This window comes from Pseudonaja textilis, chromosome 2 (assembly GCF_049901715.1).
Source record: "Pseudonaja textilis isolate UNSWEBS1 chromosome 2, rPseTex1.2, whole genome shotgun sequence".
Taxonomy (NCBI): domain Eukaryota; kingdom Metazoa; phylum Chordata; class Lepidosauria; order Squamata; family Elapidae; genus Pseudonaja; species Pseudonaja textilis.
The window spans coordinates 89,627,777-89,653,795 of record NC_141991.1 but is presented as its reverse complement, the minus strand read 5'-3'; the positions used below and the strand labels follow the sequence as shown (position 1 = coordinate 89,653,795).

The 26,019-nt window shown below is 36.0% G+C and overlaps 1 protein-coding gene across 1 annotated transcript; it reads right to left on the bottom strand.

The window, feature by feature from the left end:
* On the bottom strand, positions 1-25,298 carry KCNMB1 (potassium calcium-activated channel subfamily M regulatory beta subunit 1). The gene is made up of 4 exons (XM_026696348.2): positions 25,164-25,298; positions 13,639-13,807; positions 8,587-8,782; positions 1-6,814 (listed from the first exon to the last, which is right to left on the bottom strand). The coding sequence occupies exons 2-4, from the start codon at positions 13,773-13,775 to the stop codon at positions 6,524-6,526; spliced, it is 624 nt and encodes a 207-aa protein (XP_026552133.2). The 5' UTR covers positions 13,776-13,807; positions 25,164-25,298; the 3' UTR covers positions 1-6,523.
* Between the last annotated feature and the right edge of the window lie 721 nt (positions 25,299-26,019).

Genomic DNA, 26,019 nt, shown 5'->3' with positions numbered 1-26,019 from the left:
CCATATTTTACTTACTCTTAAACATGGAAAGGCAAAATGTAAAACTGTGGCATCATGGATATTAGAGAATAATTGATTAGGCTTTATTGAATTGCAGGAAACCTACTGAGAAGTTGCTAACTTGCTTCTTCAAAGCAATTTAAGATGTTTTATGAAATGCCACAACAGCTGAACAAAGAAAATGTTTAATATGATATAATGAACACTTTGAAAATACAAATAAATACAACTATATTAAAGAAAACTGCATATCAACATGCAAGGCCACACAGGGAACAATTAGAAAAACAATGAGAAAAATATTTTGAACAACTCTAAAGACTAAGTATTGGAATTTACCTCTTAATTTAACATTGCAAAAGGTGATGATGGAATAAATTATAGAGCTGTGTTATTCAAACTAGAAATATACTCATACTTTTTCTTATCAATTAATACATCAGAGCTTGTTTAGGTATTTATAATAATTCATTTACTTAGGTTTACTTAATTTAAATTATCTTGCCTCTCTTCAAAGATATAATTCAGTAATAATCATTCATGGCTTGATATGTATTTTAGCATTGCAGGATTAAATGATATACTTTTTAAAAGGGCAAATTTGGGGAGTTGAAGACTGTGGATAAGATTAATGATGAAACAATTTCAGGACAATGTATAATGTATAAATGTAGATTGCTTTTGAAAAGGGCAACACTTTTGAACACCAATCCAATACTGAATTAAATACTTGGCTGGTACTTAGACGAAAAAGAACTAGTTTTCTTATGGGTTGAAAGTATTGAATACTTGAAGGATTTAGAATATGTTGTGTGGGTAAAATCTTACATTCTTCAACATTTATTGAGAAGAAATCATTATATTCATTTTTAGTTTGACGTCAAGCTTTACAACATTAAAAAAGAAGTTCAGCTGAATCAGTCCTGGTGATCAATGGGGGTGACAGGTATCATAGCCAGATCACTATCATATCACAAAAAAGAGGTTGTGAGAACTAACATGTAAGTGAGTGGCTGCAAGGCATCATCCCAAAACAAAAAGAATATGAATTAAAATGCAATTAGACTACAATTTAAAACCAGTTAAAAAGCTTGGGCAAATAGAAGGGTGTTCACATGGTCTGAAATGATACTAGTGTGGGCGTCAATTGAATCTCTCTGAGTAGAGAATTCCATAAAACCTCTCCAACTTGTAGAGGTCCATTAATCTCCTGGAGAGGACCTGGATAAGAACATCATTAACCGATAAGGTATATGAGAGAAAAGTTTGAAACTCATACAAAGCATGAAGGATCCCCCTTTGATTCTGCAGTTCAGAATAGCCACAAGGCTCTCATTTTCATTGCCAGTGGGACTAGCAAGGTCATTGGTCCCCAACCTTTCTGGCTTTTCAGACTAGTGGGGTGGGGATGGTTCCTACAAGTAGTGGGTGAGTGCAGGGATGGGTTTCTACCGGTTCTGTCCACCTCTGTAGAACCGGTAGCTCTGAAGAGCAGCAGACATAGAACCGTTTCTATGTCTGCTGATGTTTTTGCCCACCTGCCCACCTGGGCTCTTACCTGACCTTTATTTCCTGATTTTTCAACTTCAGCTGCTGTGCAAGGCACAGCTGCAGTTAAAAAAGCAGGAAAAGAGGACTGTTTCAAAGGCTGCTTCTCTGCACGCAGTGTGCTGATGACAATTTACAAGTGTGCACGCTCAGAGTGCAGGGAAGCACATCATAAATCACCAAACCTCGTAAATTACCGAACCAATAGTTAACCTTGTTGTATCCCACCCCTGGGTGAGTGGTACATGCAGCTCCATTTGTGTGAAGAGCAGGCAGACACTCCCAGTGCTCATATAAATGGAGCTGGATGTGCACTTGCCTGCCATTCCCATAGCCCAGTTCTTAACAGGCCACGGCCGGCACTGGACCACAGCCCAGCGGTTGGAGACCCTTGAAGAAGATTGCAATAAATGAGCCAAATTGACTGATGTTGTGATAAAGCAATTGAAGGCAACTTGGAGATATGGATTAAGAATCCTGAATGGTGGCATCTGTTTCTGAAGAATTATATTGTCATCACTGTAAATTGTAGAGAACATTGTTTCAATTTTAGTGGGAATGGGATAATCTTTCAAAGTTTTGGAGAAAATTTTTAATCATATAACTAATAGAATATTAACTTGTCTCCAAAGTTAGGTTTACTATGTATATTTGCTAGTTAAATAAAAGTAGCAAATTAAAATAAAAGCAGCAGCCAAATAAAAAAACAGTTAATAATAGAAATATCCAGATAATGTATCAAGGATAGAAGATATGATAAGATTTAGGCTACAGTGCTGCTTGAAGATTTTTCTGATGAAATTCATTGTTTGTCATTGCGAAGAAACAAACCATTATTCTACGAGGAATGGTAGAAGAAATAAGCATAATTGAAACACTCTGTTTCAGAAATTGTTAAAAATCAGGAGGTATGTACCATCCTTTTGTGAAAACTCAATAAATAACAATACATTCTTTGGTTATTCAAAATACAAACAGCTTATGTAATAGCAGGTTTTTTTATATATTTGTGGTTATTATTTAAGTGTTAAAGTGTTTATTATTTAAGTGTTAAAGTATATCAAAATACATTATAAAAATAATGTTAGCTTAAAACACAAGAGAAGAGATTAACAAGCTAAACAATTGAGAATTATTCTCAAATTAAGGAGTAAGATGCACATAATTTAAAAAGGGAAACATTAAATCCAATCTATCATAAATGAGGGAGACAATCTGTTCAATGCAGATAATCTAGCAACCACCAAAAAGGTCTTGTTAAGTTGTGTTAAGTGATGAGATGTATCACAATTACAAATTACAGGACAGTTTCATATGAAAGGACACATCATGGCTACAGTGACCATTAATGTTTTTATAAATTTAAAATCGGTAAGTATGAAATGAGATGTGGAGCCAGGTGAAGACACGAGTAAAGTTGATCCAATGTTGATCCAATGTGATCTATAAAACAATTTGCTGACAAATATTTTTTGCATTATATTTGTGGGACAGCAGTCTATGCTAATTCTTTACAATAAGGTAAATAAATAAGGATATGGTAATTCATAACCTGTCTTCTTAAAAACAGTGAAGCTGGACTTCTGAGGGAGGAATGATGAATTGAAGTGCCAACAACAGCAGCAAAGACCAAGGAACTAATGAGTAGACCAGTTCCTGGAAACGTCTCTGGATAGGAAAGAACAGTAGATTGCCCACAGGTGCTACGGATTGCATTTCCTTGTGAGAAGACTACAAGACAGTGCTTTTCTATGGATTTGATGACTGGGACACGAAGGGATTACCCATCTTGCTTGAAATCATAGTGGGGCTTTTTAAAGGTCACAAAGTTTGCAACCTCGCTTCTAATCATCTTTGAAAATTGCAACAGTTTTCAAATCTGTTAAAGACATTTAGAATGACAAGTTTGAAAAGTCTTCATTGGGAGAATTTCACTTCAGCTCTGAACAAAAGAAAAAAATAGTTGCAAGCTTAGAAACATATGCAATCTGAGATAAAGAGCAAAAAACTGAATAAGATTTTGATCTTGGAAAGTTATAAATAGAGTATAAATTTTGAGTGCTGAATTTTTTTCAACAAGATTTTGGAATTGTTTATGAAGAATAAACAATTTTTCATGAGAAATAGATGTGTTTTTATTATATTCTTTCTAAGACTGAGCTGAGGTAGGCATTGAAGAACAATGTTTATTGTAAAAAAGAAACAGGTGATATGTTGCTGATGTTGCTGATGTTGCTGAATCGGCCAGCTAACACGTAACAGCTGATGCTGGCTGACAGCTCCCTTTTATAGTTCACTGTCAGGCTGCTCAGCCAATCAGAACATAAAAAACTCCTGCCCAAAATGCAGACCAACAAATAGAACTTCTGTAGAACACAATAGTTTTAGTTTTTGGAAGACAGAAATATGTAATTTCATGATTTAAAAACTGGATATTAGATGCTATCAAAGAAATGATAGTTGTAGAACAAATTTTATCTGACTAGAGAGAAATACAAATTATAAACCAAGTGAGTGACTGGGACAATTTATTTCTTGTTGGATTTACAAAAGAGGCATATTGAAACCTAGAAGAATTCTGTATGATGGGACAAAAAATGAAAAAATATCAAATCTTTCAACAATAATAAAGGTAGGATACAAATAGATAAAATATTTGAATTGGCTAAAGATGAAGACTTTTAGAAATATAAGGAAGGAATATAAAGTTGTTTTATTTGATCAAGATTAAAATATATTGTTATCTCTGGAAACTCTTTATGGACTTAAAAGATAATGCTTTATGGATTTGTCTATAGATAAGAAATAGGATATAGGTTGAAGAGTTAATTGTTTGTAAACTAAAAGGGATACTAAATTTATTTATTCTTGTGACGAAGGTTGGAAATCATTTTTTATATTTTTTTCTTTATTATAGAAATATTTCTTCTCTCATTTCATTGCACCTTTTATTATTTCTTTCTCTTTCTAATTTTTGTTTGTATTACATTACTATTATAACCAACATCCTAAAATTATACATCAAAAAAAGGAGAGGAAAAAATGCTGAATGACACATTTTTAACTTGTTGGCACAGTGATTCAAAAGCAGCACAGGATTGTGTTCATGGAGAGGTGGTCTATTATTAAATATGTGTGCTGGGAGAATTCAGTCTTGTCTTCATTTTATGGCTAAATCAGTAATTTGTTGGGCAATGACAAATCTTATGAGAGAGGAAAGAATGCTGAACAAATTGGTGTTCAAAGCAGGTAATATCCCTTTAACCAACCCACAGTTTCTTTTGCAAGTGCCAATTCATTATGGCAAAATAATTGCTTTGTAGTAAGCAGTGAAGAGTTGCTCATTAGAAAATATTGCACAGACACAATTTCTTTATCTCAAGCTGCTATTGGCCTGATAGTTAGAATCTGCTTTTAGGAAGCTTCTGTGAATGTGTTAACTATGGCTTGAGGCAGCTGTGCAGTTCACTGAGCTCTAAAGCTATAAATGTTAGCTTAATGCACAGCTAATGATAATGACTACAGTAGTGCATCATAGTAATTTACTAATACATTGAGTTTTTTATGGTGCTTGCTTCAAGGCTGGTGAAGAGAATCACCTAAACTGCACCTTGAATAATCTAATTAAATAAGTGTATTTTTACTCCCTGCAGATTCGTTACAATCCCACAGTTACTGGATAGATAGTTTTGTTATCGTCAGTTTAAGAGAATCTGCCATTCCCTATAATAAAGTGATCTTGCAGGGATAAAAGTGCATGCTGCGTTAACATGCCTCAGTAGCTCTTTAATTTTGTAAGCTTCAGATACAAAATCTTTTTCTTATCACCTGAATTTTGAGATGACCTCTAAGGAAGAAGGTTAGGAAAGAAAAATGGAAGTTCACTCTCACTTACTCATTAACTCAGGGTTAATCAGATACTTCAATGTTCATATTATTTAAAAAATGAATTTGGAATATGGTTAGAATAAACTGATTTTAAAATAACAATATGTTGCCTGGTTGTCATGTCAAATTAACAGACCAACACTCATTTCTCAAGGATAGACACAAGCAGCATCCAATCCTGTTAATTCCATACTTAATATCAAAGTCACTCATGGTGCATTTTTATGTTCCACTTTCCAGTGTTCCATGTTATGTTGCCTAGAGACTTCTGTTTCTTTGGGGTAGCTTGCTTCAGTTTGTTCAGGATAACCTCAAAAATTCATTAGCTATTTTACAGAGGCAAGAAGGTCCCTTCCACTGAGTCAATGCTTACATGGTTCAATGATCACGTAAATAAAAATTAAATCAGCTACCTCACCCAAATTCCTCACCATGACTAGAAATACTAACAAAAGATATTTTCTCAAATTTAAATAGCATAACAGTTATGTTGTTTAAAAATGTAATAAAAATGTGGTGAACTCAGAGGAGTATAATATGAACGTCTCCCGTCTAATTTGATGTCTCCTATCTCTTATCTATACTTTCCTTGTCTTTACTGCAGTGTTGTTTTGACTTAGGGTAAACTTGAGGACTTACTCCTGATTTGCCTGTAATACAGGTAGTCCTTGATTTATGATCATAACTGAGCCCAACGTTTCTGTTGCTAAGTGAAAAATTTGTTAAGTAAATTTCCCCCATTTTACAACCTTTGCCATGGTTGCTAGGTGAATTATTTCAGTTGCAGTCGTTAAATTAGTAACACAGTGGTTAAGTGAATCTGGCTTCCCCATTGATTTGGCTTGTAAGAGGATTGCAGAAGGTGATCACATGACTCCTGGACACTGCAGCTGTCAGAAATACAAATCAGCTGCCAAGCTTCCAAATTTTGATCACATGACCATGGGGATACCACAACGGTCATACGTGTGAAAAATGGTCATAAGTCTCCCTTTTCAGTGCCATTGTGACTTTCAGCAGTCACTAAATGAACTGTTGTAAGTCAAGGACTGCCTGTACAAAAGTGAAGACAAAGTCCAGATTTTAGTTAGAAAAATCTATATGAGTGTTCTACGTTAACAGAAATGAAGGCAAGATACTGGCTTAGTTTGACCAAGATGACTATCAAGATTCCACCAATCAACAGCATACTTGGCCAGGCGAAAGCAATGAGAAGACCTTCTGGGGGATACAATCTCTTGAAAAGGACGCTCTTTTCTTTTCTTGATGGGTCATAATGGCAAAGAAACCTCTGGTGCTTTCTGAAATTGTCTCTTATCTCTTCTACTTGCTGTTGAACTTGTTTATAATTCTCCATATCAGGGGGGATATAAGAGCACTGCAGAAAAAAGAAAGAAAACTCAGGGTACTGCTTTTCACAATTATTGACTGAAGGTAAAACAGTAATTTAGGGGTACTTTTAATCAGGGATGCCTTAATATTGTTTTTCTGTACTGTAACTGTTGTGAACAAATTATGAATATATGTATCCTATTGTGATTTTTGTAGGGGAATCCATGAGCTTTTCAAAGCTATCCTTTGTTTATTAGTTAACCAGGGTTTTTCAGGGTCAGAGGGAGATCATAACTCAGCCTATTCTTACAAACAATTAAGGAATCAAAAGTTTTTTTCTCTGCTGTGATTAGAACTAAAGAAACTATTTGTTCTACAGGTATAGTGTAGAATTGCAAGGAAAATATTGCAAGGAAAAAACTAATAGTTTTCCTTCCTTCCTTCCTTCCTTCCTTCCTTCCTTCCTTCCTTCCTTCCTTCCTTCCTTCCTTCCCTCCCTCCCTCCCTTCCTCCCTCCCTTCCTTCCCTCCCATGGAATATTATTTATGTGAGCATAGATATAAGAGAAGCTGTTTATTTTGTTATGAAATCTCTACAACATCCATTTCATCTGTATAACTCTGGACAGCTTACAAATAGAACATTGGGGATGAACTAACATAAGCAGGATTTTAAATTAGAGGAAAATGGATCCATGAATTTTTACTGAGGAAGGGGAAAATATTATAGGACTTTTAAAAAAGTACTAGAACTTTATACATTTTGGGAAGAAATTTGAAAATTATACTCAATGTTTTGGAATTAAATATTTGAATTTCATCTCAATTGTAAACAGTGAGGGGAACACAATGGCTAACCTTGCAATTAACTTTCGTGTATAATTTGCTTCTTTATAATTTTCTACAGATGTTTGATCTGTAGCCTTAGGGAATAAATCCTATGAATTATGGCAAAGTAATGGGTTCCATAAGAAATGAGCCTGAACATGAAGGACTGTAAAAACACAGTTCATTTTAAAGAAGGAGAAAGGCAGAGGAAACAGCATTTATATATTACAGCAGATAACACAGCTTATAGCATTTGCTATGATTCTGAATTGCTCTTACATAGTACAAGGATAAGCATGTTTAGTTTTACTCTATTATGGCCTCTGATGATCTGTAGCACTCAGAATTCCAGAATAAAATATGGATTTGAGAGGACAGAAATAATTCCTGCACATGTAACCTTGCAGTAATGATACTGAATAATAATGACTTTTATTTATTGTACACTGCCCAGAGTCCCTCTTTGAGGGAGATGAGCCACTCAGAAATACATATATGGAGAGGGTAACATTATTGGTTAAAGTATAACATTCCTTCAAAGCTCCTGTATGAAGCAAGTCTAGGAGTTGAGGCAAAGCCAGTATAATTTTATTTATGTGGGGAACTTCACTAAGGCAAAAAAAAAAATGCTGCCTTCCATCAAACTATTACTTAAATACCTTTGAGCCCAAGTGATGTCTGCCTTTTCTGTGTGTAACAATTGTATAAATACTATCGAAAGTGCATATTGCTGGTAGGCTAGGAATTCAGATTGTGGTTGAACAAAATTCATTACCATTCAGAAACCTTTTATTTGCATTATCTATCAGGACAGACATAACTCTGCCATAGGGAGTTACCTTTTGCTTCAATGATATTTTAGGACAAGAAAGGATAATTTGGCAAGAGTAGCCATTCTGTCACCATTTATTATATCTCTTCTTGCATGTATCCTGGTTAGAATTTGCTGAGTAGCAGTAGAACGTACAGCCTTAATATATAGCATACAAACCTTGGGATTTCTGTTCACAGTGATCTCTGTGTGGTAGAGCATGACTATTTGCCCTAAATGGGTTAAATTCACATAGACTTCCAGACAAGGATAGTGAAAAATATCTTTATCCTCAGAGCCTTCAATGAACGAACAATGGACTTTTTCCTTGATGTTAGCTCTCACTACATTGCATTCACTTTCATTAGTCCAGATACTGCAGAGACAAATTTATTAAGAATTTATGCATAACTTAAGCCTGATAATACATAAATATCTGTTTTTGATATTGTCAACACAATGTGTTGTGTGAAAAATAGGGTGAGATAAAACAGTATTAAAATTATATTGTCCATGTGAGTAAAGGCAAATAGCAATCACAACAGCACTTATACAGTATACTGCTTCACGGTTCTTTACTGCCATCTCCAAGTGGTGTACAGAATCAGCATATTTCCCCCCACAATCTAGGTCTTCAGTTCACCAACCTCAGAAGGATGGACGACGTAGTCAACTTCGAGCCAGTCAGAATTGAACTGCTGCTAGTGGACAGAGTTTGCTTGCAATATTGCATTCTAACGACTGTGCCACCACAGTTCTTATGTAGACTTTTAGCAAATGCTATGGCAAATACACACACACACACACACACACACACACATTGTACATTATATTTCATGATTTCGAGTATGCTTTTTCCATCATCTGGTAGGCCAATAAAATATCAACTCTTTAAATAATGTCTGTGTTTTCAGAAATGCACTTGGTTTAGTCTGTTGGATAAATTTATACATGCATTTTTGTGATCCTCTTAATATCTGGAATTTACACAATAATTAATATGTTTCTTTAGGGTGACACAATCATATTTTTAAAAAATCCTACATTTATTACTTTTATAAATGATTCAAGGTGGCAAACATACTTAATACTGCTTCCTCCTATTTTCTCCACAACAACCCTGTGAGGTTGGGCTGAGCCAATGACTGGTTCAAAATCACTCAGCTGAACTTCCTGCTTAAAATAGGACTAGAACTCACAGTCTCCTGGTTTCTAGCCTGATGGCTCAACCACTACACCAACCTGGCTCTCCCGCTTATTTAATTAAGATTAGTAAAAATTGAACAGAAAGATATTTTAAAGCATCCATGTTAGAGAAGTTGATGATTAAGTGATTTGAATTAGTTCAAGGTTCCTTTTCACATTCATATCAGTTTGGAATAATGCAGAAAGGGATGTTAGTTCCTAATAGATTTGATGGCTCATGTGGACATAGGAATGGTCTGTACAGAAAAAAACAACATACCTGGGATCCCATGGTGCCTCAGGATAAAATCCACAGCAGTTTAAGGGATCTCTAATTCTTAACATAGGAAGCAGATTTCATGCAGTTGCAAGGCATCAAATACCTCTTTGGTTTTGTGAACTAGAGTGACTATAAGTAAAGGCTGAAAAAAGCACAATCCATCCATCCATCCATTCATCCATCCATCAGAATAGAGTTGGAAACCACCTTGGAGATGTTTAGTCTAAATCTCTAAAGCAGGATATACTGTATCATTTCAGACCAGTGGTTGTTCAGTCTCTTAAAAACTTGCAGTGATGAAACACTCATAACTTCTGACAGCAAGCTGTTCCACTGGTTAATTGTCCTCACTGTTAGGAAATACTCCCCTCTTTGTGGCAGCCTCTCAAATATTAATATACTGCTATCATGTCACCACTAGTCCTTCTTTTCTCTAGACTAGCCAAACCCAAATCCTGCAACTGTTCTTTATATGCTTTAGTCAGGGGTGGGATTCAAATTTTTTAACAACTGGTTCTGTGGATGTGGCTTAGGTGGTGGGTGTGGCTTGGTGGTCATGTGACTGGGTGGACATGGCTTGGTGGTCATGTTATTGGCTGGGTGTGGCCAACTCAACATCACTCACATCGAGGTAAGCATCTCCTCGCCTGGCCTCTCATGACTGTGGGGATGCTGCAACAGTCATAAGTGTGAAAAATGGTCATAAGTCACTTTTTCCAGTGCCATTGTAACTTTGACTGGTCACTCCACACAAGCAAAGTACCAGCACAGGAGGGGAAAAAAACTCCAGAGAAGCTCTGGAGACAGGAAGTCTAGTCCTGCCAAGAATGTAATAAGGGTTAACAGAGAGGCAGTTTCTGTAAGCAACACCAGAATGTTTCCTTCCTGCCTTCCTTACAGGATTAGGCCAGTAATTTCTTCTAACAACTGGTTCTCCGAATGTTAACAACTAGTTCTAGTGAATAGGTGCGAAGTGGTAGAATCCCACCCTTGGTTTTAGTCTCCAGGACTTTAATCATAGTTACTCTTTGCACATTGTTCAAAGTCTCAACATCTTTTTTATAATGTGGTGACCAAAATGGTGACACAAGAAAGAGAATATTAGCTGCTAGAGAAATGAAAGAAATAAGTGTGTCATGGTGACACGTGGGTGACCTTTATAGAATTGCCAATGTTCTTAGCAGCTTCTCCCTCCCAAAGGCTGGGGTGCATCTTAATGCTCCAGATTCACTACTGAACTCAGAGTCCGGATTAATGCGGAGGTCAAACACATATGGAGGAATGACTTTTTCTTTTAGAAAGGAGTTAACATCGTATATGATGTAGATTTTTTAGAATTAAGTGTTTTCATCATCTGCAAAAGGTGATGAAATAGTGGAACTTAGTGGTAACCACAGAGGTGTGTTCAACTCTATAAGATAACAGGTGTGGTTTCATGATCAAAGCCCTGCCTCCTCTGCAGTGATATTGGCATGCATGTGGAAAACAGTCAAGGCTTCAGTTCCAAAACTGTACCCACCAGGATGTAGATTTTTATACCTTTTCTGTGGCTGCCTGATGCCTATGGTGGATGTTATGAATGACCAAGAGTTCAAATGTTTTTGAGAGGGGACATTTGAATACAACTTTTTTTTAAAAAAAGAGATGATTGTTGTAGTATGTGAATAACTTGTATAAAAGTAGGTCATGAAGAATTCATGAAGAATTGTAGAAGCTAAGGCAGTTTCGCAATTAAAAAGATAACGGGAATATTGAAGAAATAACGTGTGTGTGAGAGAGAGAGAGACACACACAGAGAGAGACACAGAGACAGACACAGAGAGACCTCATGTATTTAATGTCCTTCATATGTCTTGGATTAGTGTCTCAACTGATGTTATTACTGACATTCTGATGAGGCATAGTTACATACATTGCTATGTAATCCCATTATCTTGTTTTGTTGTACTGATATTTGTGATGGATAAAGACCAATGGGTACCATTGTGTACCAATGTGGGAAGCATTAAACTTGAGTTTGCTGGCTTGCAAACAGCATTTTCATATTTCCTAAAAATATTGGATGGTTTTGAATATTAGTTTGATGCTTACTTGATTTTGATATTCTTTTACAATGCCTTCTCCCATTCCATGTAAATGCATCTTCCTAGTTAATTTATACTGATTTTCCTCTATTGGAGATCCAAATCCAATGCTATTAACACCTCAGGGTCTCATGATCTACTGACCTCAAGAAAGTAGTAAGGAATGAATAGAAAGTTAAGGATTTCTCCTGCATCTTCTTTTTATGTATCACCTTGCTTATTCTTTGTCTAAGACAAGGGTCTTCAAACTTGGCAAGTTTAAGACTTGTGGACTTCAACTCCCAGAATTCCTGAGCTAACATGACTGGAGGAGGAATTCTGGGAGTTAAAGTCCACAAGTCTTAAAGCTGTCAAGTTTGAAGACCCCTGGTCTAAGAGATTGCTAACCTGAAGTCACCTCTTTTTGCCTTTGTTCTCAACACATACAAGGGGAGCCCGTGTTGTAAGATTGTGCTTCTGCTAGGACACAGTATGCAAGGTGCTAGGTTTTGCCTATCCTTCTTGTCTATTTCCTGAAAATAAATCACCATTGTCAGATCAAATTGCTGCTGCCAGGAATGCGCTCTCTCTCTCTCTCTCCTTCCTTCCCTCCCTCCTTCCCCCTCCCTCCTTCCCTCTTCCTCCCTCTCCCTCCCTCTCTCTCTCTCTCATTCTCACACACACAAACACATGGATTCATTCCTCCCCTCCCCTGATTCAGATATCTTTTTGTCATTCCATCTTTCTCTTATTTTCTCTCTTTTTGCTGTTTTTTTTTTGCCTGACATGGAGGATAATACACATGGAGGTAGATTTCTTTATCTGATATGTGCAGATAGGGATGAATCAGTTTTGTTAAATGGAGTATTTTATTTTACATGCAGCCTGTTTGACTAGTAGTTATTAATTTAATTAGTATTAATTTACTTTTTTGTCCATCCCCTCCATGTGTGGAGGTGTATGCATTTATAGAGACACATATACTCATCTATACATACAGTTTATATTATGTATACAAATCTCACATAGGGATTTAATGAGGCAGCTTTAATGTTGTTATGCTTGGACTTTCCTCAACCTATTGTTGCAAGTCAGCCTTGGAGAAAAAAGGATGAAGGAGAAATCCTGGCCCAGTTATACTGTTGCCATACAAGTACGGTATTAAGTTCTTAACTATGAAAGAAAGATTTATAATTCCTGTGTTTTAGAAGCAAAACCTTCTTCCATTTAACCAAAACCTCTTCCATTCCACAGCTTCCAGTTTAACAATTTATGTTTCAGCTTTAATATATTAATGAACATTATTTATTAAATGCTTTCTGAGTACAATAGAGTTTCCATTTTGAGAGGCATGACATGTTCAGAGCTATGTGACATCAGATTCATTTGTATAATCCAGCTAACCATTCAATGGAGAGGAACATGCTCGCTATTGGTATCATTCTTTCCCCCAGCATTTTAAAGGGACAAATGATGCATAAAAACAGATTAGTTTAGTTTCCCCATGTCTGCAAAATTCTGAGAGGAAATAAATCATGGAAATAAGGCATACATTTTGTACCTACACATCCCACAACTCAGAAAAAAGACATTTTCCAATCTTTCCACTAAGCAAATGTCTTATGCTTCCAAACTGACTCACTTGCTGCTTGGAAATCTACATTTTTTTTTTTTGCATGGCTTAAAAAATAATGTTTCTTTTACCTTCCTCTATGTAAAGGCACCAGGACGATACCAATAAAAAGATACATCAGTGATGAGCAGGCCATCATTCCCAAACCTAGCCATAGGGCCCTGGTCTCCCCTCGTTTCTGTGCTGCCACCACCTTTTTGTGTAACATGACTTCTTGGGATGCTTCTGTGGTTCTTATCTCTGCATAAAATATAATAAAATCTATTAGGTTTGCTTGCATGATAGCTCCATTAAAAGTAAACTCATCCTTTTCTTAGAGATTGCATATAATTTGGTTTAATATCATTAATTACTTGCTTTCCAAAAATAAAAACTTGAGAACAAGCCCAATCTTGCAAGGTATACAATAGGATTTACTCACATTTTCAAGGGTAATATCAAAAACCACATGTCAGATGCTCAGACCAAGCTTTTCTTTTTCAATAGGAACAGTTTACTGTTTCATTTGTAAATGCTGGTGGATTTTTTCAGCCAAAATTCTAAATTTCATTTCCTGAAACTAGTGGTTCTTGTCCCATGCACAGATTAACACAGACTAGCACTTGAAAACTATTGCATTCTGTAACATGGAAATTCAACATTGCTTGGCTGTAGACTTTGCTTTCTGGCTAACCTATAGTAATATATGGTGAGATAAAAACAATACTGAAATGTTCAAGGTATTATGAGTACATTTGAGTTAATAATATTCATCTCAAATAAAATGAAGGTTTATTCTTTGGGGATGGAGTGGGGAGAGGAATGTTCCAACTGACCAAGAGAAAAATTGAAATGGAGAAAGCATTTGGCCCATTTTCCCTGACAGCCATGTTAAAAGTTGATAAATTTGCAATGTTCAGCTATGCTAGAGATTCAGTTAAGCATGGATGTAATTAATATGCAAAGTTCTGTTATGCATTTTCTTCTTTTTCTATTGATAGGTAACATATGTGACTATCTTCCCTATCCTCTTTTGGTATAAAACAGCTTTATAAGTGTTTTTGTCAGAGCTGTAGCAGGCAGAATGAAGTTCTCCTTTCCCTGTAATCTGGTTTTCAGGAATTTGTTTATAAGTTTGAAAGGAAGACAGATTTATTTGAGAAGGGCTTATCAGTGATGGTGGGGTTGGTGACAGTGGCGAGGTTATGATTCATTTTACTTCACCCTCAGGCTCTCCTTTCAATTGAATTGCAGTCTTGTGCAATCCCCCAAAGTCATTCAAATAGTGAAACTATTTATAACAATCCTTGGAGAGTGTATTTGTAAAGTCTATTGCAGCTCAGATGCCATGTAACTATGCCATTTGGGCCTGCTGTGAAAGGAAGCTAGACATAATATACTTCTTAATGGACACCCTTGAATAACTTCCAGTATAAGGTGCTATGAACCTAAAATATGTCAGCTTCTTTTCTAAGTACAGTGCTATGCTGAGCACTTCTTCCATATTATTTCCCCATCAATTCTCTCACAGGCTGCTAGATAATAAACTGCTTTCAAATTTTAATACAGTTCTCATGTATTCTCAAGTCCAGGAGTTTGGAGCTTTAGATTCCTGAGCTAAATTGATAGGATCATGGCTTTAAAACTGGGCAGGGGGAATTTGATAACTTGTGGCAAGTTGATGATGCTGTCTGATAGCTCAAAGTGCAAAGCTCTAGTAATGAGAGTTAAGGAGCACAGAGAGAAAAAAAAACGGGACAAAGATTAAACATGAAGAAGACCAAACTAATGATCACAGATGTCAGCTTTAAAATTCAGCTGCCACATTTTTTTTCCTTTTAGAGAGTTGGAGGAGTTGAAAAGTTCAAGGTTCAAACGTACTGGTGGACGCTGTGTTCAGAAAACTTCAGTTTGATAGCCACTGAGAGGAAATAGTACAAGCCTTAATTTCAGAAGCTCAATCGACAGGCCAAGTGGCCACTCGAGCTCAAGCCAACTGCAACCTCAAACACCTGGAAAGATAATCTGACTACAGAATTGAAAACGGCCCTATTGACCGACCCTTGGTTCCTGGACCATCAAACCGAGTTGACAATGAATGATGGACTAGCTTGGAAAGGGACTAAGCTTTATGTACCCACAACCCTAAGACTACTGGTACTAAAGCGTAGCCATGACTGCTGGCTGGGAGGCCACTTTGGATTCCTAAAAACCCTACATTTACTGAGAAGACAGTTCTGGTGGCCAAAAATGAAACCTGATGTTGAGGACTATGTAAAAAGTTGCTTAATTTGTGCCACAATGAAACACAGAAACTGGAAAACCCCCTGGCCTCCTGCAACAAGTTGCTGAACCAACCCAAACTTGGGAAGAGATCGCAATGGACTTTATTGTTGAATTACCTAAGAGTGAAGGGAATACAATCATTTGGACTATAATTGACTTATTCTCTAAACAGGCCTATTTTATAGCCTGCAAAGGACTTCCATCTGCAAAAAAACTTGTAAAGCTGTTCGTGAAATATATCTATAGACTACATGGAGTACCTCGTAGAATAATATCAGACAGAGGGATACTGCAAAATTTTGGAGGGAAATTCTGAAATCCATTGGTTCATCTCAAGGGTTATCCTCAGTTTTCCATCCTGCTTATAATGGAGCAGCGGAGAGAACTAATGCCATGATTGAACAATACATTCGATGCTATGTAAATTATCAACAAGAAAATTGGGCAGAATTATTACCTTTTGCAGAGGTTGCTTACAATAATGCAGTACATAGCAGCACGGGATTAACTCCATTCCAAACCAACACTGGAATGGATTTTGTCCCAATGCCAGAGTTACCTAGACAATCTCCTTCATCCATGTCCCTAACAAAATAGATGAACTCATTAAAGGATGGGAAGATACAAAAAAGCTTTAACCAAAGCTGCAAAATATTATAAAAAACAGGTGGATAAACATAGATCCCTTCAACCGCCTTTTAAAGTAGGGAACAAAGTATATTTGTTGACCAAGTATCTAATGTTGAAACTGCCCAGTAAGAAGCTGGGTCCAAAATTCTTGGGTCCGTTCCCAATTTCAAAGATAAACAATCCGGTCACTGTCCAATTAAGTCTTCCTTGAATATTGGGGAAAATTCATCCAGTATTCCATTGTAGTTTACTAAAACTAGCTACTACATCAATGATAAGACCACCGCCATTCGCTTCCCCTAAACCATTAATGGTACAGGGGGAAACACATTATGAAATTCAAAAAATTCTCCATTCTAGATTATACCATAGCCGATTGGAATATTTGGTCTTAAGAAAAGGATACCCTCTTTTGGATGCTAGTTGGGTAAAGAGTTGGGATGTTCATGCTGCTCAGTTGGTTAACTAATTCTATGAGGATTTTCCCCACAAACTGAAGGGTTCTCGTGGGGGAGGGAGAGGGGGTTAAGGAAATGTGTTAACCCCTGTATCTGTTTTTTTCTCTTTCTTTTAGACGGAGGAGTTTTCAAGGGGGGATGCCTGACAGCTTTAAAAACTCAGCGGCCACATTTTTTTTTTTCCTTTTAGAGAGTTAGAGGAGTTGAACAGTTCAAGGTTATTCTGTATGTTGTATTAAGAAATTCCAGTGGCAGTTAATTGGTGCTCATGATTTATGAAGTGTAAGAAGTGGGAGGAGAGAAGGGAGGAGAGAAGGTGGATTCTGTGTAAGGCGCGAAAATAATTTCACTTGGGAAATTGCCTTTGACGTACAAGATCTGTTCTGATAAATTCAACCTTGGAGAGAGATGTCTTGGAGTGATTAATATCATGGATACTTTCTGGATGCCTTACAACAGAAATAGCAATCAGCTTTAGAATTAACAGTGAAGATATTGAAGGGGTGAATAGCTTCTGCCTCGAATCATCAACATTAAATAAATGAATCATACCACACACTAGCACTTAAGCAATCAGGAAATCCTTGGAAAAGATAGTTAGTTATGATGTGTGTGTATCTATGAAGATCAGAATAATGCAAGCAATGGTTTTCCCTAAGACTCCATGGAAGTAGAAGTTGGACTTTGAAGAAGGATAGAAATTGTATTGAAGCTTTTGCTGGTTGATATTGGAGAAGATTCCTGAGTATACCATGGTGGGGTAAGAAAACAGACAAGTAGGCAATTGAATACATTAAGCCAGAGTTTTCACTCAAGGGACAAAGGTCAAGCACAAATGATCCTACCTCAGATTATGTAAAATTACCTTACTTTCTAGAAAAGATCCTAATGCTTGGGGAGGTGAAAGGACTTAGTTACAGTGACAGTGTGTGAACCATTAGAATTAGAATTCTTGGCCAAGTGTGATTTGACACACAAGGAATTTGTCTTGGTGCAAATGCTCTCAGTAAACACCATTGAACACCTGTAGGATTATGACCAGAAAAGATCCTTGTAGAGAAAATCCATGTGGTTGTTAATATTTGACATTGACTTTGATGGCACATAATCAATCTTGGTTGTAGGATTCCTGGTACATAAGTTTATCCCAGTCTTGGATTCAATTTTTTATCATACTTTTTTTTTCTTCTAAATTCAGATCTGATCTTTTTTTTTTAAAAAAAAGAAAAGTTCTCCTTAATTTATAAATTGTGTTAGGAATATGAGTCACCTAACAGGTATTTGGGTTAGAAATATATAAACCAGGATAGACATTTTAATACTGTCTCTTTAAGAGCATGCTAAAAACTGCAATTGGGTGTGGTTACTCAAACGGCCATAAGATGGAGCCAGAAACTTGGGTTGTTTTAGTCTGAGTCTGAGTCTCAGAAGAGAATGTGAGTGTATCTCTGTTTCCTTCTGTTGGAAAGTATTGCCGCTGCTCCATTTCTTCTAATTGACTGATATTACTGGATTTAATGTAAGTCTGATACTGAACTGTTTTTGACACTGGAATTTGATATTTGGATTATCCCTGGAGGAAAAGTGACTGATTTTACCTGTGAATGACTTTGGACTGCCTATTTTGGACTTTGCTTAAACCTTTATTGAAAGTAAAACCCTACATTTACTGTACAGTGTATCTGTGTGCTGTATGTGTATTATTCAAACACTACTCTCAAATACGTCTCCCTGTATGCACTCATTCTCCTAACGGGGAATTAACTCAACACTGGTTGTGGGCCCAGGCCATACCAGGCTCAGATAACTGAGAGTTAGTGTGAATACACAGTACTGTATACAGACAGCTGTTTACTGTTTAATTGTGGTTTACTATCCTGATAAAGATGGCACAAGTCACTTCAACAAGTCTATCACTGATAACTCGGTTGGATGGAACAAACTATGTTTCCTGGTCTATGAAAGGCAGTCTACTTCTGTGTAGAGAAGGTTTATGGAATGTAGTTCAAGATCCATCGGATGTAAATGCTTGGGATCCAGAAAATGAGGATGATGCCAAGAAGCTTGCTGACTTTAAACAGAACAACGAACAAGCTCTTTGTATAATTGGACTAACACTGAGTGACCAACAGCTAGTCCATATTCGTGGAGAAGAGTCTGCTGCTAGGTGTTGGGAGAATTTGAAGAGGATTTATGTTTGTGACAGTGTAGGTGCACACATACATCTTACACGTAAACTGTTTAGAGCATGTCTTCTGAAAGGTGGAGATATGTTAGCTCATTTAAACTTCATGAAAAGAACTTTTCAAGAGCTACATGAAAAAGAACTGATATTTTCAGAGCTGCATCAAGTTTACATCATTCTTTCCTCATTGGATGAAAGTTATGATGATTATGTATCTTCACTGGAAGTCCTGCCCAGAGATAAACTGACATTGACTGCCATTACTGGAAGATCGTTAGAGGAAGCAAGAAGACGACTGGATAGGGACCAACTGAGGAAGGAACAACCAGAAGAAGAGGATTTATCTTCAACTGCCTATACTGTTAGAAAATGTTTTTCTTGTGGGGCTAGGGACATATAGCTAGATTCCATAAGAAGGGAAAACAACAGAATACTGGTAATCACCAGAAGGCCAAAAAGAATGTTAGTTTAGCTATGTCTAGCAATTCAACTGTAAACCATGATTTGTGGGTTGTTGATAGTGGAGCATCGCAATGCATTACTAAAGATAGAAAAAGGTTTGTAAAGATGTCCACAAGTAAACAACATGTATCATTGTCAAATGGATGGAAGATGAAAGCATCTGGTGAAGGTACTGCATATTGTTCATGTGTAAATGAGCTTTTATCTATGTCATATGTACCTAAACTGAAATTTAATTTGTTATCAGTAAGGGCTTTAGTTAATATTGGTTATGTAGTAACCTTTAGGGGAGATAACTGTATAATAGAGAAAGAGGGTAAAAGTGTTACTGCTACATTAGAGAATGATTTATATGTAATACATAATGATCAGTTGAAGATAGCTAACTCAGTTTATAACAATGTTAAGCCACATGATGAATGTATACATTTACTACATAGATGTCTAGGGCACATTAATTTCAAAATGCTCAAACAAACTGTTGAATTGTCAGAGGGAGTAAAAGTGAAACCATGTAGCAAGTATTTACACTGTAATGCTTGTAGTCAAGAAAAGAGTAAGGTTACTCCAGCAAACAGACTTAATGGGTTTAAGACCAAAGAACCTTTAGAGATTGTTTTTGCTGACATAATTGGTCCTAAGAAACCAAGTTTAGGAGGTGCCTGTTATATTTTGAGTATTATGGACCATTACTCACGATATGGTTTCTGCTATCTTATGAAAAACAAAAACATTCCAACATTTCTTTAACTGGCTAAGGTTTGCTGAGAAAAAAATGAAAAGTAAACTAATTACTTTAGTAACTGATAATGGGACTGAATTTGTTAACAAAAGATTCCAAACAATGCTGAAATTGGCTGGTGTTGAGCATAAACGTTCTGCACCTTACAGACCTCAATATAACTCATTTATAGAACGAAGAGGGCAAACATTACAAGCCATGGCTCGCATTATGTTATCTGATTCAGGTTTACCTGAAACACTGTGGGGTGAAGCCATAATGTGTAGTAACCATGTTTTAAACAATGTAGTTAATACAACAACTGGTGAATTTCCATTCATTCGTTGGCATGGCAGAAAACCAAATTTAAGTTACCTACACACATTTGGAGCTCCAGCATGGGTGCATATTCCCTCACAAGTAAGACTGAAAGGGCAACATAGAGCTAAGAAATTATTTTTTTGTGGGTTATGAGGCCAACCATAGATCATTTAGATTCTGGGATCAAGGCACATCTCATGTTTATTGCAGTGCTAATGCAAAATTTCTCGAGTACGTTGGATGGGATAAACTGGAACAGGAATCCAGCAATGATATTATTATTGACACCCAAATAGTCCCTAAAGATAAAATCAATAAACCACAAATAATCATTAAAGAGGAAGAGGAAGCACGGGAGGAAGTAGGAGAACAGGGACAGGAAGAGGTAGAAGAACAGGAGCAGATAGCACAGGAAAGTCCACCAGTAAGCCCTGTAATACCAAGACGTTCAACCCAAGTAACACGACCACTTGATAGATATCAGGCTCATATTGTATGCCAAGTGAATACAGTTCCAAGTAATTATAGAGAATTAAAACTGTTTCCTGCTAAGGATCAGGCTGCTTGGCAGAAAGCAATGGATAAGGAACTGGAATCATTTAAAAAGTTAGAGGTATACGAAAATGTTAAGTTACCACCAGGTAAACATGCCATAGATGTAAATGGATTTATAAACTTAAGACAGGTGTAGATGGGACTGTTACCCATAAAGCCAGGTTAGTAGCACAAGGGTTCAATCAGACAGCAAATGACTCTGATGAGGTCTTTGCGCCTAGTCTGAAGGCTACTACATTAAGGGCAGCATTAGTGTGGGCAGCTAAGGAGAAATATATTATAAATCATTTGGATATAGAAACGGCACATCTGCATGCACCATTGCAACATACTATATATTTAAAGAAACCTTTAGGTCTCAAAAATGATAATACTGATAATGATTGCTGGAAATTGAAAAAGAGTCTTTATGGCTTGAAGCAATCAGGATATGAGTGGAACCAATGCATAGTTAAAGAATTAACTAAGATAGGCTTTGTAGCTGGCATGGCTGATCCATGTTTGTTTAAAAAGGAAAGTAATGGTGTGGTGTCATTATTCTTATTATTTACTGATGACATAGCATTAGTCACCAAAACTGAACAAGAAGCTACTGAGATAATTTCACTATTGGAAAAGAAATTTAAGATAAAACAGTTAGAAGAAATCAAACAATATCTTGGTTTAAAGATAGATAGAACTAGGGGAGAATACAAGATCTCACAGGCAGATAAAATTAACCAATTACTAAAAAGTTTTAAAATGGAACTTTGTAAACTGGCTAAAACGCCAATGAGCCAGGAGTTTAGCCATAGTGATGTTCAAAGTCCTGTATTTGTTAAGAACATTTATCAGTCCTTGATTGGTAGTTTATCTTATCTCAGTAATTGGTCAAGGCCAGACATTGCATACTGTGTTAATCAATTAGCGAGATTTAATGCTGAGCCAACTGAAAAGCTCTGGCAAGCTGCTAAACGTGTGTTAAGATGTCTGAAACAAACTATGCATTATGCATTGTATTTGGAGCCAAAAGATGAACTGAATTTGACTGCATATGCTGATGCAAGTTTTGCTACAGACATAAATACCCGAAAATCTACATTGGGTACTGCTATATTATTGAAAAGAGCATTGATTGGATGGAGATCTATTAGACAGAAACATCTAAGTTTGTCAACAATGGAGGCTGAATTGTCATGTTTGTCTTTACTATGTACAGATTTAGTTTTGTATAAACAATTATTAATTGATATGGGAATTGAAACCTATTGTTGTTTACGAAGATAATCAATCAGCAATACAGATGGCTTCAAATATTGCTGTTAAGACAAGAACTAAACACACAGATTTAAGACATTTAAATGTAAGACAATGTGTGCAAAGTAAAATGATTAAGCTGGAATACTGTCTATCAGGAAACAATATAGCAAATCATTTTACAAAGTCCCAAGGCTCTATAAAGTATAAGGCGTGCTGTGAAGATTATGGACTTAGAATGTAAGGTTGTATATATTGTCTTACCCAAAAGGGGAGAATATTAGGAATATGAGTCACCGAACAGGTATTTGGGTTAGAAATATATAAACCAGGATAGACATTTTAATACTGTCTCTTTAAGAGCATGCTAAAAACTGCAATTGGGTGTGGTTACTCAAACGGCCATAAGATGGAGCCAGAAACTTGGGTTGTTTTAGTCTGAGTCTGAGTCTCAGAAGAGAATGTGAGTGTATCTCTGTTTCCTTCTGTTGGAAAGTATTGCCGTTGCTCCATTTCTTCTAATTGACTGATATTATTGGATTTAATGTTAGTCTGATACTGAACTGTTTTTGACACTGGAATTTGATATTTGGATTATCCCTAGATGAAAAGTGACTGATTTTACCTGTGAATGACTTTGGACTGCCTATTTTGGACTTTGCTTAAACCTTTATTGAAAGTAAAACCCTACATTTACTGTACAGTGTATCTGTGTGCTGTATGTGTATTATTCAAACACTACTCTCAAATATGTCTCCCTGTATGCACTCATTCTCCTAACAGGGAATTACCTCAACAAAGTGCCCTTTTAAAATGTTTTCTGAAAAGTTTACAGGAAACTTGAACTTATTTATTAAATCAATAAATTCACCTTATAACAATGTTCAGCATGAATAATAAAAACAGCATATTCTTAAGAACAAATCACAAGAGGAGCTCACAATACAAACAGTAAAACAGGGCCTTATTCCATTAAATGCTAAAATAGACCCCCCAAAATGAATCATTATTAATGACACACACACACTGTACATTAAATTCACTTGTTCTTAGGGATTTTAAAGGAATGTGGATAGTAGGGAAGAAAGGATAATGCTTCTCCATCTTATTCAAATCCCGCCATCATGAATTTTAGAATCTATAATTCTTGAACTCTTGTTCTTCCATCCAATTGAATCTCAATTTGTCCTGATATATCCTGACATACAGGGGCTGCCACAAAGAAGAGGGAGTCCAAAGCACCTGAGGGTAGGACAAGAAGCAATGGGTGGAAACTAATCAAGGAGAGAAGCAATTTAGAACTAAGGAGAAATTTCCTGACAGTTAGAACAATTTATTAGAGGAACAACTTGCTTCCAGAGGTTGTGAATGCTCCAACATTGGAAGTTTTAAAGAAGAGATTGGATAACCATTTGTCTGAAATGATGTAGGGTTTTCTGCCTAAGCAGGGGTTGGACTAGAAAACCTCCAAGGTCCATTCCAACTCTGTTATTCTATTCTATTCTAACTCTACACCTGTGCCTTCTCCACCAAAACAAGAACATATTGTAAATCTTTTCCCACAACAATTTTACAGTAATCATTAAATATAAATTATAAATATTTTTTAAAAAACCCACTTTCATAAGAAACCTAATTTTTAAACAGTAGATTTATTTTTGCTTCTTCTTTATATGCTGTTATGCTGCATAACTTATGCAATGGTGCTCATTTTCTATTGAGAAGATATATCAGAGCCATCATTCTTTCCTTAATCTCTGAAATATCAATCTCTCTATGTATTTATTTTAAAAAGTGAACAATATTTCTACAAATATCAGTTCTCTTTGTGACAAACTGTATATGGGGTACGGGGGTGGGGAGGCAAGAGAGAGTCTACACTGGAAATTGGGAAAAATTCAAGGTTGTACATTTAGAAAAAGAGAATAGAGTCAGAAAAATTAGTAAAACAGATCAGAGTAAATTGAGATCACTGTTGAACAGGGATAATCTTTGTTATATAACATTTGGTTCCATGTCATATTTTTCTTTATCTGTACATTATATAGTTCAGTGATAAAGGCACTGTTGATAACAGAACCATAGGTATGACTTTTGACATGAAACAGTGGAATAATGTTTCAATTTAATGCAGCCGTTACAAGATTAATAACCCTAATGTACTAAAAAAAATTGAAATCCAAATATAGGTACTTTTAAAGAAATCCATCTGATTACCTAAAATTAGAACATTCCACCCCTCACCTTCACAACTTTTACTTATTTTCTACAAATATCTACCTTTCACAATTGGCACCCTAGACATTTCTGTATTTTCTATTATGTATACCTACTATAGACATTCTCAATATTAAATTGTGTCCTAAAATAATGTCATTTAAAAAATGAAAGCATTTCAAAACACTGAATCCCTTCAAGAAAGCAGGAATGGACATTTCAAAAACATCCAGTTCAAATCCGTTTCGTTAAAACATTAAATGATATTTCATTATCACTAATTGAAACTATGGTCCTGCCACTGTGTGCAGGACCATCATCTTAATATCATCATCTTAAACTCATCATCTTAATATCATATACACAAAACTATTCAGCTTTTTCCTTGTATTTTTTGTTTCTCTTTTTACTTAAAATAAGGTTTAATGTTTCTGAAATCTAGTAATAAACTAATAGGAATCTAATAGTTCAAGAAATGTTCATGTTATTCAGAAGCATTGTACACACAGAATTGCTGAAAAGAAACTTTTCAGAAGTTATGCTTACCGCCTTTGAAATGTGACTTAGAAGTTCATGGATTTTTGGAAAAAGACTGATCTGCAAAGATCAGCTCCATGCTGGCCCCCAAGGAGCAAATCTGTCGCTGTAAAAAGACTACCTCCCTGTGAACTTGCTGATGATAGTTTTTGAAAATGGATGTTTATAGCTAACTTTCCTAGTATTTGATTTCTGCTACCATAAATGGTAAGGTATGGAAACACGCAGGCTTTTTCAAGATTAATTGTGCAGTGCAGGAACTGGTGTGTTACAAATAATTGTATGCTCTATTCCTTTGTGCTGGAAATGGAAAGATTCCTGCTTTGTATGTTATAATGCAGCTAAATATAATCACCATGCACTGGCTCACTTTTTAAAAGTAACTGAGAATCCATGGCATTTTCTAAATATTAACTTTAAAGAGATTCTACTGCCTAGCCGTTACTTTTCTTCTTCTCATTTTATATTAAGATAAGGTTTGTGTTCATTTATTCATATAAATCCAAATGCATTTGGATTTACATGAACAATTGAACACAAAGTGTTGATTCTCTTGGACTTCAAAACATGATAAAGCCATTATGTTACTTTGGTGATTATTATTTTTCCTCATGGCAACATATTTCTCAGCAAATGGAGAAAACTGAGAAATAATTAAAAAGAAAAAAAGAAAGATTTTGATAAGAATGGGCCAAAGATTCCGCAAAGATTATGCTTTCTTGATTGCAACATCTTGACTGCTACCCTTTTCATTCAGTTATGTGGAAATTAAATGTTATTACTGAAGCTATCTGATAATTGTATGTAGAAATTTAAAGAATGTTTAAACAATGAACCCATATGTTTACAGATATGGATGCAAAAG

What these genes read in the sequence shown, in the direction of transcription:
- KCNMB1 (XM_026696348.2), bottom strand. Translation starts at nt 13,775, where the DNA reads ATGTTACACAAAAAGGTGGTGGCAGCACAGAAACGAGGGGAGACCAGG. An exon ending in GTGCCTTTACATAGAGGAAG is followed by an intron (nt 8,783 to 13,638) that starts GTAAAAGAAACA and finishes TTGTCTCTGCAG; the next exon opens with TATCTGGACTAATGAAAGTG. An exon ending in CTGTGAACAGAAATCCCAAG is followed by an intron (nt 6,815 to 8,586) that starts GTTTGTATGCTA and finishes TTTTTTCTGCAG; the next exon opens with TGCTCTTATATCCCCCCTGA.